At 46.4% G+C, this 14,891-nt stretch overlaps 1 protein-coding gene across 4 annotated transcripts in view; it reads left to right on the plus strand.

The window, feature by feature from the left end:
- Positions 1–14,891, plus strand: part of tbxas1 (thromboxane A synthase 1 (platelet)) — a 329,644-nt gene that overhangs the window by 59,552 nt on the left and 255,201 nt on the right. For all 4 annotated transcript variants that reach the window (XM_070900690.1, XM_070900689.1, XM_070900693.1 and 1 more), the window contains exon 3: positions 6,558–6,651. In XM_070900690.1, coding sequence (XP_070756791.1) covers positions 6,558–6,651 — 94 coding nt within the window. The remainder of the gene's footprint in view (positions 1–6,557; positions 6,652–14,891) is intronic.

Here is a 14,891-nt window from a genome sequence, read left to right on the forward strand (position 1 = left end):
GTACACTAAGAAAGAACATGCGCCTTATCATATTTTCAGGGCATCCCAACGTACACTTTTGTTGCTATTTGGGCTAACACGGAAGCTAACTTTGTTATATCTTGCCCAGGAATGTTCATGTTTTTGAATAGGACTGCCAACTTGGTGCGTCCAGGATGCTGCCTGGAAATATGCCTTCTTCCAACATGTGTGGCATTTGCTGGTTCTAGCAGGATACACATCTCTGGGATGGGAGTGCGGGGAATGTATCCATTGGGAGGATAGACGTACCAACGTCAGTGTTCCCGACCAGGCCAACATCCCCAGTATTGAAGCACTGACCACACTCGACCAACTCCGTTGGGTGGGCCACATCATCCGCATGCCTGACATGAGACTCCCAAAGCAAGCGCACTATTCAGAACTCCCACACAGCAGGCGAGTTCCAGGTGGGCAGATGAAACGTTTCAAGGACACTCTCAAAGCCTCCTTGATAAAGTGCAGCATCCCCACCGGCGTCTGGGAATTCCTGGCCCAAGACCGCCCTAAGTGGAGGAAGAGCATCCGGGAGGGCGCTGAGCACCTCGAGTCTCGTCGCCAAGAGTATGCGGAGGACAAGCGCAGGTAGCGGATGGAGCATGTGGCAAACCAGTCCCACCCACCCTTTCCTTCAACGACTGACTGTCCCACCTGTGACAGAGACTGTAATTTCCGTACTGGACTGTACAGTCACCTAAGAACTCACTTTTGGAGTGGAAACAAGTCTTCCTCGATTTCGAAGGACTGCCAGTGATGATGATGATGGGTGGAGAGGAAACGTCCACACCAGTCACACACCTTTGGATTATCAGTGGGCTTCCCATTTGTAGCTTTGCTTCAGAGAGTCCTTTGGTCTTGACGCAATGGCTTTGACACTTGTATTGGCTGCTGCAGTTTTCCTCTCCGTGCCACCAACTAACTATATTTGCTTTCTCAGTTGGCTGGTTTCTAACTGCTGCCTTTTGCCTTTTAACAGCTACTCTTTTGCATTGATTCTTCTGTTGCCTCCTAAACTATAAGTTCAGGGTAAAGCTGTGAGAGTTTATGGAGAGCATTGTGATCTCGGACAAACACATTTGCAGTAAGTGCCTGCATTTTGAGGAACATCAGCTCAGAGTTGTTGAGCTAGAGTCTGAGACATTGCGGGGCATCAGGGAGGGGGAGAGTTACCTGGACACTTTGAACCAGGAGGCAGTCACACCCCTTAGGTGAGATAGTGGTACAGGTCTGGTTAGTGGCCAAGGTCAGGAGTGTGTGACTGCGACTCAGGCAGGTAAGGGGACCCCGAGTGCAGTGCTGGAGGAGCCTCAGCACTTGTCCTTATCCAACTGGTATGAGGTTCTTGCTGCCTGTATGGATGAGGGAAAGGCCTGCAGGATGGATGAGCAGGCTGACCATGGCACCATGGTGCAGGAGGCCATTCAAGTGAGGGGAGTGAAAACGCATGTGGTTGTGGTAGGGGCAGTATAGTCAGACGGATAAATACTGTTCTCTGCAGCTGCGACCGGCAGTTCCAAAGGTTGTGTTGCCCGCCCAGGGTCAGGGTTAAAGACATCCCCTCACTGCTGGAGAAAAACTTGGAGTGGGAGGGGGAGGATCCAGTTGTCGTGGGCCATGTAGGAACCAACAACATAGGTAGGACTAGGAATGAGGGTCTGCTGAAAGAGTTTGAGGAGTTAGGGTCCAAATTAAAAAACAGAACCTCAAAGTAATAATGTCTGGATTGTTACCTGAGCCAAGCACCAATTGGTATAGGGATAAGCAGATTAGAAGGAACAATATGTGGCTCAAAGAGTGGTGTGGGGGGCAAGGGTTTTGCTTCATGGGGCACTGGCATCAGTACTGGGGAAAGAGGGAGCTGTTCCGTTGGGTTGGGCTCCACTTGAACCGGGCTGGAACCAGTGTCTTGGCGAATTGAATAATTAGGGCAGTAAACAGGGCTTTAAACTAATGAAGTGGTGGGTGGGAGGGGGGAGGATTCAGGCAAGAGTAAATTTAAAAGCAGCAAGAGAAATGTCAAGGCTCTAGGGCAGAGTGGAGTTCTGGGTAAAAATAAGCAGAGTGGGTCAGGAAAGGACAGAGAGAATAACAAAGGTAATAGGGCATCACTGACTAAGGTGACATCAGGAAAAAATAGATTAAAAATCAAAGCTAAAGGCACTATATCTGAATGCACGAAGCATTCCCAACAAAATAGATGTATTAACAGCGCAGATGGAAATTAATAGGTTTGATCTAATAGCCGTTATGGGGACATGGTTGCAAAGTGACCAAGGTTGGGAACTAAATATTCCAGGATACTTAACTTTTAGAAGAGATAGGCAAAATGGAAAAGGAGGAGGGGTAGCTCTGATAAAGGATGGGATAAAGACAGGAGCGAGAAAGGATCTTAGCTCCAAAAATCAAGAAGTAGAATCAGTTTTGGTGAAGCTAAGAAACAGCAAGGGACAGAAAACATTGTTTATAGACCCCCAAACAGTAATGGTAATGTCGGGCACAGTATAAATCAGGAAATTAGAGGTGCATGTAATAAAGGTAATACAATAATCATGGGGGACTTTAATCTACATATAGACTGGGCAAACCAAATTTGCAATAATAGTGTGGAGGACGAATTCATGGAATGTATACAAAGTGGTTTTCTAGATCAGTGTGTTAAGGAACCAACTAGAGAACAGACTATTTTAGATCTAGTACTGTGCAATGAGAAAGGGTTCATTAATAACCTTGTAGTAAAGGGGCCCTTGGGGAAGAATGACCATAATATGATAGAATTTTACATTAAGTTTGAAAGTGATTTAGTTAAATCCGAAACTAGGGTCATAAATCTAAACAAAGGAAACTACATAGGTATGAGGGTCGAGTTGGCTAAGGTAGATTGGGAAACTACATTAAAGGGTATGAAGGTAGACAAGCAATGGCTAGCATTTAAAGAATGAATACATAATTTACAACAAACATACATTCCTTTAAGGCACAAAAACCCCACAGGAAAAGTGGTCCAAACGACGCGAACAAGAGAAGTTAAAGATAGTATTAGGTCAAAGGAAGAGGCTTATAGTGGTGCCAGAAATAACAGTAAGCCTGTTGATTGGGAGGATTTTAGAATTACTAGCGAGAGACATAAAAACAGACAGAAAAAGCTTTTATAGGTATGTAAAAAGGAAAAGATTAGCAAAAGTAAACATGGGTCCCTTACATGTGAGACAGGAGAAGTTATAATGGGGAATAAGGAAATGGCATAGAAATTAAACAAATACTTTGGGACCGAAATTGCCCTCTGCCCCAAACAGGGTGCACTTCCCGTTTTGTAAGTGTTCTCTTCGCCCAGTGCATTGGGCAGAGAATCTGTCGAAACTCAGGACTTTATTTTTTTTACGGAAGTGGGGCGGTATTCCGGCCGGGTGCGGGGCAAAAGTGCCATTCTATCGTCTCGGCCGCCGTTCCGAGTCATCCGCGCCACGCTGACACGTCACATCATCCCTCCCCTTCAGTTAAAGGGGAGGGCCGCTGCGAGCTCTGCAGCCACTTTAGTGGCACCCACTGGGCCACCAGGGAGGGTTTCGGCCAGGCCAGCGGCCCGGTACCGAAGAGTGGGTGCTGGGCTGTCTGTTGGCGGCCCGGCCAAACCCATCTCTGCCATTGTCGGGCCGCCCTCCCCTTTAAGGGTGGATGCGCTGTCCAGCCACAAGAAGCTTCCCGCCGGGGAAAGCTGTCGGGGGCACCGAGTGGTGGCTGCTCCGCTCCCATGGGACAAATTCCCGCAGGGCAATTTCCCATGGGGCAATCTCCCATGCGGGGTGGAACGGGGGTTGTGCCGGTCAGTAAGGGGTCAGCGCGTGCCCGATGGGGCGGGAAGGCAGCCGGGACGGTCCCGTCCACCGCTGCAAAAATAATGGAAGGCAATTTAAAAAATGTCAGCCCCTCCGTACCGATTGAATCTTTACTGACACGGCTCTTATAGAAAGTAGCAATTTCGATCCCTTTATGTCTGTCTTCACAAAACAAGACACAAAAAACTTCCTGTAAATAGTGGAATACTAAGGGTCAAGCAAAAATGAGGAACTGAAAAAAGTTAGTATTAGTAAAAAAAATAGTACTAGCGAAATTAATGGGACTGAAAGACGGTAAATCCCCTGGACTTGATGGCCTGCATCCTCGGGTTTTGCAAGAGAGTGGATGCATTGGTTGTCATCTTCCAAAATTCCATAGATTCTAGAACGGTACCCGCAGATTGGAAGGTAGCTAATGTAACCCTGCTATTTAAGAAAGGAGGGAGAGAGAAAACGGGAACTACAGACCAGTTAGTCTGACATCAGTATTAGGCAAAATGCTAGAATCTATTATTAACGACGTGGTAATGGGGATTGGACAGAGTCAACATGGATTTATGAAAGGGACATTATGATTGACAAATCTGTTAGAAATTTTTGAGGTTGTAACGAGCAGAATAAGGGGGAACCAGTGGATGTGGTGTATTTGGATTTTCACAAGGCATTCGATAAGGTGCCACACAAGAGGTTAATAAACAAAATTAGAGCTCATGGGATTGGGGTTAATATACTAGCATGGATTGAGGATTGGTTAGCAGACAGAAAACAGGGAGTAGGAATAACGGGTAATTTTCGGGTTGACAGGCTGTAACTAGTAGGGTGTCGCAAGGATCGGTGGGCCCCAGATATTCACAATCTTTATCAATGATTTGGATGAGTAATATATCCAATTTTTGCTGATGATACAAAGCTAGGTGGGAATGTAAGTTGTGAGGTTGACTTCAAGGGGATATAGACAGGCTAATGAGTGGGCAAGAACATGGCAAATGGAATATAATGTGGAGATATGTGAAGTTATCCACTTTGGTAGGAAAAATAGAAAAGCAGAGTTTTTTTTAAAATGGTGAGAGATTGGGAAATGTTGGTGTTCAGAGGGACCTGGGTGTCCTTGTACACGAATCACTGAAAGTTAACATGCAGGTATAGCAAGCAATTAAGAAAGAAAATGGTATGTTGGCCTTTATTACAAGAGGATTTGAGTATAAGAGTAAATACGTCTTACTGCAATTATATAGGGCCCTGGTGAGACCACACCTGGAGTATTGTTTACAGTTTTGGTCTCCTTACCTAAGGAAGGATATACTTGCCATAGAGGGAGTGCAACGAAGGTTCACCAGACTGCTTCCTGGAATTGTCCTATGAGGAGAGATTGAGTAGGCTAGGCCTATATTCTCTATAGAGTTTAAAAGAATGAGAGGTGATCTCATTGAAACATACAAAATTCTTACAGGGCTTGACAGGGTCGATGTAGGAAGGATGTTGCCTCTGGCTGAGGAGTCGAGAACCAGGGGGCACAGTCTCAGAATAAGGGGTCGGCCATTTAGGACTGAGATGAGGAGAAATATCTTCACTCAGAGGGTGGTGAATCTTTGGAATGCTCTATCCCGGAGGGCTGTGGAGGCTCAGTCGAGTATATTCAAGACAGGGATCGATAGATTTTTGGATATTAAGGGAATCAAGGGATATGGGGATAATGCAGGAAAGTGGAGTTGAGGTAGATCTGCCATTATCTCATTGAATGGCGGAGCAGGCTGGAGGTGCCGAATGGCCTACTGCTGTTCCTAATTCTTTTGCTTATGTTCTTAAAGGCTTTTATCTTGCAGACCAACTACAATGTGACCATGAAGCATTTCACCATGTAATGTACCATCTTTGGAATGCTCTGATTCCATTGCATCACCACCTTTCAAACCTTTCCACAGCTATTACATAAAATTTACAGCATAGAAAGAAGCCATTCGGCCATTCACCTCCAAGTTCCCCTCCAAGTCGCAACCGTCCTGACTTGGAAATATATCGCCGTTCTTTCATAGTCGCTGGGTCAATATCCTGGAACTCCCTCCAGAACAGCACTATGGGCGTACCTTCACCACATGGACTGCAGCGGTTCAAGAAAGTGGCTCATCACCACCTTCTCAAGGGCAATTAGGGATGGACAATTAAATGCCGGCCTTGCTAGCGGCGCCCATATCCCAGAACGACTAAAATAAATGGCGTGTGCCGGTGTTTATGCTCCACATGGCTATAGTCTCTCAGCTTGAATATGCAGACAATATCTTCTGTTTCATCCCGTCATCTATATGAGTGAGAAAATATGAATCTCCTCACATCCGCTGGATGTTTTTTCATAATCCTCAAGTGTTTGAATAAACTTAGCCCAATCTTCAGAGTTTTTGCAATTGAATTTCTTTGGGTGCTTAATTATGTTTTTGTTAGATTTGATCTCGAAAAGTAACATAACCACATTTATTAGCATTGTCCTATAATCGGGATATAGCAGCGGGGCTCACTCGAAATGCCCTATCCCTCCCAAAGTCAAATATCTTATCGACACTCGCATCTGAAGGATGGCCCCACTTGATTGAGGTCACGGAAGACAACCATGGAACTGTTGCCCAGCAAGAATTGTTTTTAGGAGAGAAAGGGACAAAAATTGGCCAAAACAGCACTGTGATACTTCCTTTAGTATTGTGTTATTCCTTACAGGTACTCAGTGTCACCATTCTCTAAGTTGGAAAGAATTGGAATCAAACATCCAAAGCCATATCCTTTTGTAGGCAACATGTTCTTCTTCCAAAAGGTAAGACCCTAAGAGAAGTATTGTACAAAGGAAACATTTGGGGTTGGGGAGGGAAGAAGAATTTGAATGGAGTGGCACCTTATGGAGGTATACAAGATAATAAGCGGAATAGAAAAGGTAAGTCTGGTGCACTCTGTCAAGTTAAACCACACCTGCAGGACAAGAGGACATTGTCTCAAACTGGTAAAGGGCAAGTTCAGGAAGCACTTCACACGACGAGTGATTAACACATGAAATGGTCTTCCCAGCAGGGTACTAGAGGCTGAAACTTAAATCATTCACGATGCAGCTAGAGACTGCGATGGGAATGCCCTGGGTTTCTATGGAAGGATTAGCTAGATGGACCAATGGTCTCCCTCATCACTACTTACCTTTCTGATTGAAATACAATTCCTTCATAGTATGAATGTTAGCTGTGGCTCAGTGGGTAGCACTCTCGCTTCTGAGTTAGAAGGTTGTGGATTCAAATCCCACTCCAGGGACTTAAGCACATAAATCTAGGCTGACACTCCAGTGCAGTGCTGAGGGAGTGCTGCACTGTCGGAGGTGCCGTCTTTTGGATGAGCCGTTAAACCGAGGCCCCTTCTACTCTCTCAGGTGGACGTAAAAGATTCCATGACACTACTTTGAAGAGCAGGGCTCCTGGCCAATATTTATCCCTCAACAGGGATTGGGTATGACAACAGTGACTACACTTCAAAAGTACTTCATTGGCTGTAAAGCGCTTTGAGACGTCTGATGGTCGTGAAATGCAAGTCTTTCTTAATCAACATAACAAAAAACAGATTATCAAGTCATTATCACATTGCTGTTTGTGGGAGTTGCTGTGCACAAATTGGCTGCTGCATTTCCCACATTACAACAGTATCTACGCTCCAAAAGTACTTCATTGCAGTTTGAGATGTCTGGTGGTCGTGAAAAACGTTATATAAATGTCTTTCTTTCTTTTGAAAATTTGCAAACCGAAATGAAGGGAAAAGGCCAAGTACAGGATACCACTAAGACAGAGGTGAGGAGAAGACGTGATAAGTCAGAAGTAGTGAGTTAGGTGAGGCTAAACGTTGGTTAATAATATAATTGATTGTTGGAGGAAAGGGAAACTGAGGAAAGTAAGGAGTGCCACAGTTTGAAGTCCTGAGGAAGAACGATTTGAGAAAGAAACATTGTGGGAAGTCTTAATTTTACCATAGTGAGGAAGTAGAAAGGAAGAGGGGGAGCATGTAGGATAGCGTATTTGTGGCTTAGATTATGGGTTTTGAAGTTAGATTACTTACCACACCAAGATAACACTGTCATACAACAGCGTGTCTACAATATTCTCCGGGTTAAGAGAGACCAGAAACACTCATTTCGCATTGCGGGAAGCTGAGATTGAGAGATGCTCATTTCCAGTCGGCCGTTCATTTCGCTGCATGTTTCCCCGAGAGACTCGTCACAGTGAATCAGTGTTTTCTAGCCAGTCCTGGTGGTTTCTAATTTGTTGCTGAGGCAACAGGCAATTGTATGAAAAGGAACCTAATCAATGATCTCGTACGAATTCCACAACAGTTTAAACTACATATTCACCAAGTCAGGAGTAGCTTGTCTGTCTGAATTCACCAGGCAAACCAGTTGTCACAACACCTTTGATTTAAATCTGAAGTCAAGACATTTCTGTTTGTCCCTGAGCATTTTACATTTATTTATTGTTTTCCTCGTTAAGAATCAGTGATAGATAATGTAGCCAAGGACTCTCAGTTCCTTCTTGCTCCTCAATCATTCTTGTTTTAAGAGATAGGGGAAGTACATCATGCTACAGAAATATGCAAGAAATGTTATTTGACTGTTTCAATAGCTATCTCAGCGCCAGGGAGACCAGCCTCCTCTCCCTACTCGGCTGCATTATGATGTCAGCGGTGACGAATGTCCCGGGTCGTTTCCTTTGTAAGTGACTCCAGACCAGGCTGAGAGTCGGTTCAAAGCTGCAAGACCCTGACGCAGCTGTCGACTGGGCCCTCCGAACACCGAGCCAACTGGTTGGCATGCAGTCAGGGCCTCCATCCTTTGCAGTGGAGCCACTCGAGGATACACAAGGCTATCGGGGTGGTGGTGTCGTGCGAGGCCTTCTCTCTCTTGAACTTTGTGCAGCTCAGGAAGTTGACACTTTTGGGGGTGGGGGGGGAAAACAAGGTCAAACAAAATTATGGGGCTGAATCGTCACCCCTTCTGCCGGTGAAAATGGAAGGCAATGACAAATGTATTTGCTTCATGAGTTCTTTGCTTAAGAATTCATTGCAACACGTTGCTATTAAGAATTAGTTGGTTTATTAGTTAAGGTTTAACAATCACACTACACATTACCAGTTCATCCACCAGGCTCACAACCACCTGCCTCATCGTGGATCCCCCGAACCCAACTGGCTGGGGTTTTATTGAGTCTTGTGAACACCACGTGACTGGCTAAGTCACTCACAATGCAACAGTTCTCCAAGCCTGTGAATATACTCACAGGTGCATACGTTGCAACATCCTTCTCTGACCTGTTTTGTTTGTGTCTGACATTGGTGGAAACATGTCACCTTGTCTGAATAGAACTGCTGAGAAATTTAGATGAGAACAAGTTCCAATTCCTCGATGCGGATTGTGCACCCTTTCCTGTAAGGAGGCATCCATTTACTTCACCCTGAGAACTTAAGCAGCTTGCATTTATATAGTGCATCTAACTCCATAAAACATTCCAAAGCACTTCACATGGGAAGAACAGAGGAGTGGAGAAAGAAGTAGGAAAGTTGATCAAATCCACAATAAAAGAAGAGGATTTTTGGGATGTGAGTGGATGAGGAGGGCAAGAATTCCAGAGAGCAGGACCTCAGCAGCTGAAAGCCCCCTCCACTCAGTGTCATTTTTCTATTCGAACAATCTTAACAACAACAACAACGTATTTATATAGCGCCTTTAGGTCCCAAGGAGCTTCACAGGAGCATTATAAGACAAAACAATAAATTTGACACCGAGCCACATTAGAAGAAATTATGGCAGATGACGAGGTAAGTTTTAAGGAGCGTCTTAAAGGAGGAAACGGCGGGGGGGGGGGGGGGTGTTTGTGGGGCTGGAGAAGATAACAGAGATAGGGAGGGGGTGAGGCCATGGAGGGATTTGTAAACAAGGATGAGAATTTTGAAATTGAGGCATTGCTTAACTGGGAGCCAGAGTAAGTCAGCGAGCACAGGGGTGATGGGTGAGCAGGACTTGGTGAAAGTTAGGACACGGACTGCCGAATTTTGGAAGACCTCAAGTTTACGTATGTAGAATGTGGGAGGCCAGCCAGGAGTGGGTTGGAGTAGTCAAGGCTAGAGGTAACAAAGGCAATCTCATGCAATACTAAATGCATTCAACACTCACTGAAACACATCATATAAAAGTGCAATGCATTGCTCACAATTGGAATCACACTGTGAGATATTTGTAACCAGTGAGTTTATAATCAATAGATTTCCATCTTTGTTAAAATAGCAAGTACTAGAGCTTCACAAGGACACAAACCATATTCTTCACTGCAATTGTGACTTCAATCGCTTTGTTTCCAAAGACTAAATGTACTCGATTTACAGTGAGCCTTGTTTTTTCACGCAGGTAAAATATCGGGGTTTATACCTTTGCTTCGTTCTTTCCACAGCCTATGGGTAGTGAGTAAGAGTCCTTGGGAGTGAACACACTGACTTGAAAGCACAGAGGGGGAAAGAGACTGGTTTTGGCCTGTTTTCGCGCACGAGATCAGAGATGCTTTTTGTAAAGTCCTGTCCCCTTAGTACAGATTCACACGAGGCATGTAGTGAAGTCAAGGTCACTCTGGACCTGCACATTTATTTCACATCTCTGGAATGCTGCACTTGCCTGAGACGTCTCCTTATATACCTCTCTCTTGCAAGTGCACCCCTGATGGTAAGATATGCTGGTGGTTACAGGTCATATCTTATTACAGTCATGTATAGCATGTTAGGATACAGTTATATATAATAATGTAAGATACATGACATCACCCTCCCCCAAGGTCTTATTGTCTTTATAGGTTCAGTCTCTCAGGTGGTCTATGCTCTCGCGTGGAACATCTGAGTTGTGGTTCAATTGTTTGCCTTGGTGTCTGTTTTTCTTTGGGTGTGGTTGCTGGTATCTCGCCTGGGCTGTCTGTTTCGATTGGTGTGATTCTTGTTGACTCGCCTGGGCTGTCTGTTGGGATGGCCCTTTCCTCAGGTTGTTCCCTCTGTCTGTCCACCAGGTATGATGCGAGTTCCACATTGTAGTCTGCCTCTGGTTCCGCAGTGTTGTTGGTAAATCTGCTTTTGACTTGGTCTGCATGTCTCTGGCAGGTTTTGCCATTGTCCATTTGTACTACCAGTAGCCTGTTTCCTTCCTTGCCCGTTACTGTCCCTGCAAGCCATTTGGGACCCCTGCCATAGTTTAGAACAAACACTTTGTCCCCTATCTCATTCCAGCTCCCCCTCGAATTTCTGTCATGGTACTCAGTCAGCTTACAGCGCTTTGCCTCAACGATTTCGTGCATGTCTGGGAGGATTAATGAGAGCCTTGTTTTTAAAGTCCTTTTCATCAACAGTTGCGCGGGGGGGATTCCAGTCAATGAGTGTGGATGAGATCTGTATGCCAGCAGCAGTCGCGACAGCGTGGGACCTTGGATTTTAAGCAAGCCTTGTTTAATGATTTGCACTGCTCTCTCCGCCTGGCCGTTGGAGGCCGGCTTGAACGGTGCCGTCTTGATGTGATTTATGCCATGGTCAATTATAAAGTCTTGGAATTCTGCGTTGATGAAGCACGAACCATTGTCACTGACCAATATGTCAGGGATTCCGTGCGTTGCAAACATGGTTGCAAGGCTCTCCACAGTGGTGGAGGTTGTGCTCGAGTTTAAAATGGTGCATTCGATCCACTTTGAAAATGCATCTACAACTACAAGGAACATTTTGCCCATGAATGGGCCCACATAGTCTACGTACACCCACGACCACGGTTTGGTAGGCCAGGGGCTCAGTGGAGCCTCCCTGGGGGCATTGCTGAGTTGGGCACAAATGGTGCACTTTCGGATGCAGAGCTCCAAGTCCGCGTCAATACCAGGCCACCAGACGTGGGATCTGGCTATGGCCTTCATGAGAACGATCCCCGGGTGCTCGCGATGGAGCTCCCGGACAAATGCCTCTCTGCCTTGCAGAGGCATGACTACTCGGCTGCCCCACATCAGGCTGTCTGCTTGTAGTGATAGCTCATGCATGCGCCTGTGAAAGGGTTTTAATTCCTCGGGGCAGGCATCGCGAGCCTCTGCCCAGTCACTGGTTAGGACACATCTTTTTACTAAGGATAACGTGGGGTCGCTGGCTGTCCAGGCTCTGATTTGGCGAGCCATCATGGGCGAACCTGTGGACTCAAAGGCATTGATTGCCATGACTATCTCACAGTCCTGTTCGTCAGACCCTTCCTTGGTCGCCAGGGGTAGCCTGCTGAGCGCGTCGGCACAGTTGTCTGTGCCTGGTCTGTGCCTTATGGTATAGTCGTAGGACGCCAGCATGAGTGCCCACCGTTGAATTCGCGCCGAGGCGTTGGCATTTATTGCCTTGCTCTCTGATAGGAGGGATGTGAGAGGCTTGTGGTCGGTTTCTAACGCGAACTTGGCCCCGAAAAGATATTGGTGCATCTTTTTGACACCGTACATGCACGCGAGCGCCTCCTTCTCTACCATTCCGTACCCGCCCTCCGCCCGCGAAAGTGACCTGGAGGCATAAGCTATGGTTTGTAATTTGCCCGCAGTATTGACATGTTGCAAAACGCACGCGACCCCATACGCTGACGCATCGCATGTGAGAACTAGCTTTTTACCTGGATCAAAGAAAGTCAAAACACTGTTGGAACACAGAAGGTTGCGTGCCTTATTGAAGGCGCGTTCCTGGGCGTCCCCTCAAAACCAATTGCACCCCTTCCTGAGTAGCACGTGGAGAGGCTCCAGCAGCGTGCTTAAGTTCTGCATAAAGTTCCCAAAGTAATTGAGTAGCCCGAGAAAGGCGCGCAGTTCTGAGACATTCCGGGGCCTGGGTGCCAGGCGAATTGCTTCTGTTTTGGACTCTGTTGGGCGGATTGCATCAGCGGCAATCCTTCTGCCCAAAAATTCAACCTCGGGTGCGAGAAACGGGCACTTGGATTTCTTGACTCGTAGGCCTACCCGATCCAACCGCTTTAGTACTTCCTCCAAATTACGGAGATGGGAGTCGGTGTCCCTGCCCGTGATAAATATGTCATCTTGAAATACAACCGTCCCCGGGATGGACTTGAGCAGACTCTCCATGTTGCGCTGGAATATGGCAGCTGCCGACCTGATACCGAATGGGCATCGATTGTACATGAAAAGGCCTCGATGTGTGTTGATGGTGGTGAGTAGCTTGGATTCCTCGGTCAATTCTTGCGTCATATACGCAGATGTGATGTCTAATTTTGAGAAAAGTTTACCTCCAGCTAATGTGGCAAATAAGTCCTCTGCTCTGGGCAGCAGGTACTGGTCCTGTAGGGAGACTCTGTTTATGGTAGATTTGTAGTCCCCACAGATTCGTACGGATCCATCAGGCTTCATGACTGGGACGATGGGACTTGCCCAGTCGCTAAATTCCACAGGTGATATAATCCCAGTTTTGTCTGTGTGTGGGGGTAGCAGCTTGTTTAGTGCTGTGAACTTCTTGCTCCGATATTTTGTTAGTTGTCGTACCTGCATTGTAAATCAACCTCGTTTTTTCTTCCCCTACCAAGAATGTCTGTGCAACCAGTGCTGCTGTCTCTAAGGTCAGGTTCTTGGTCTCTATGAGCTTTTGGAATATGCCTGCGTGGCCTATTCCTTCAATGAAAAAATCTCTCAGCATTTCTCTCCTCAGTTCATTGGAGAACTCACATAAACTAGCCAACCTCCGAAGTTCCACGAAGTCGGGTATGCTCTGGCCCACACAGCGTCTGTAGTTGTAGAACCTGTGTCTGGCCATGTGAAGGCTGCTCGCTGGCTTCAGGTGGTCTCTTACCAGTGTGCTCAATTCTTCAAACGACTTGCTTGCTGGTTTCTCGGGTGCCAACAGATCCTTCATTAAAGCGTATGTTTTCGAGCCACAGCTGGTCAAGAGATGGGCTCTTCTCTTGTCTGCCTTATCGTCGCCTAACCAGTCTTAGGCTCCAGCAAAGCTTTGTAACCATTCTATAAAGTCCTCTCAATTGTCTCCCGCATTGTACTTTTCATCTGATCCGTTGTTCGCCAGTCTGTGGATTCTGTAATCCCGTAACTCGTCGCCACTGTAAAGTCCTGTCCCCTCAGTACAGATTCACACGAGGCATGTAGTGAAGTCAAGGTCACTCTGGACCTGCACCTTTATTTCACAGCTCTGGAATGCTGCACTTGCCTGAGACCTCTCCTTATATACCTCTCTCTTGCAAGTGCACCCCTGGTGGTAAGGTATGCTGGTGGTTACAGGTCATAACTTATTACAGTCATGTATAGCATGTTAGGATACAGTTATATGTAATAATGTAAGATACATGACAGTTTTGATATGTGTGTCAATGATCGGAGGCTTGTCCCAAATTGGGCCTCTGGCTTCATCGCCATAATTCTGCAGAGCGGCGGAGCCAATTGGGTGTCAAGCTCCAGGCTGGCCAATTGGGCTGACTCAGCGTTAGCAGCGGCCCCCTCAGGACCTACCTGAGAGGCGGGGGCACGGCTGGGTGAGCTCAGTCCAGCAGAGGCCCACAGTGATGCTGTAGAGCCAAGAACATTGTTGCATTTAAAAAGAAGTAAATTACCGTTTTGTTAGTGGTTGTAATGTATGCACCTCTGCGTATGCTCACAGAGTTGTAGAGCTGTTGCATTGTGAGTGGCTTAGCCAGTCACGTGATGTTCACAAGACTCAAAACACCCCAGCCAGTTGGGAACAGGGGATCCACAATGAGGCAGGTGGTTGTGAGCCTGAATGTGTCGTGTGCTTGTGAAACCTTTGTTAATAAACCAACTAGTTCTTAATAGCAATGTGTTGCTATGAATTCTTAAGCAAAGAACCCATGAAGCAAATACATTATAGTGGTCTCCAGCGGCTCCTTTAAGAACTGCCAATTCGGCCACAGAGGAAGCCGAGTGAAATGTGCCCACGTGTGCTCTAACTTTTGGAGCAAGGGGCGTGAAACAGGCCTTGGGCCCCTCATTCGCATATGGAAGGAGCCTAATGCCTGGC

The sequence above is a fragment of the Pristiophorus japonicus genome, chromosome 15 (assembly GCF_044704955.1).
Source record: "Pristiophorus japonicus isolate sPriJap1 chromosome 15, sPriJap1.hap1, whole genome shotgun sequence".
Lineage (NCBI taxonomy): Eukaryota > Metazoa > Chordata > Chondrichthyes > Pristiophoridae > Pristiophorus > Pristiophorus japonicus.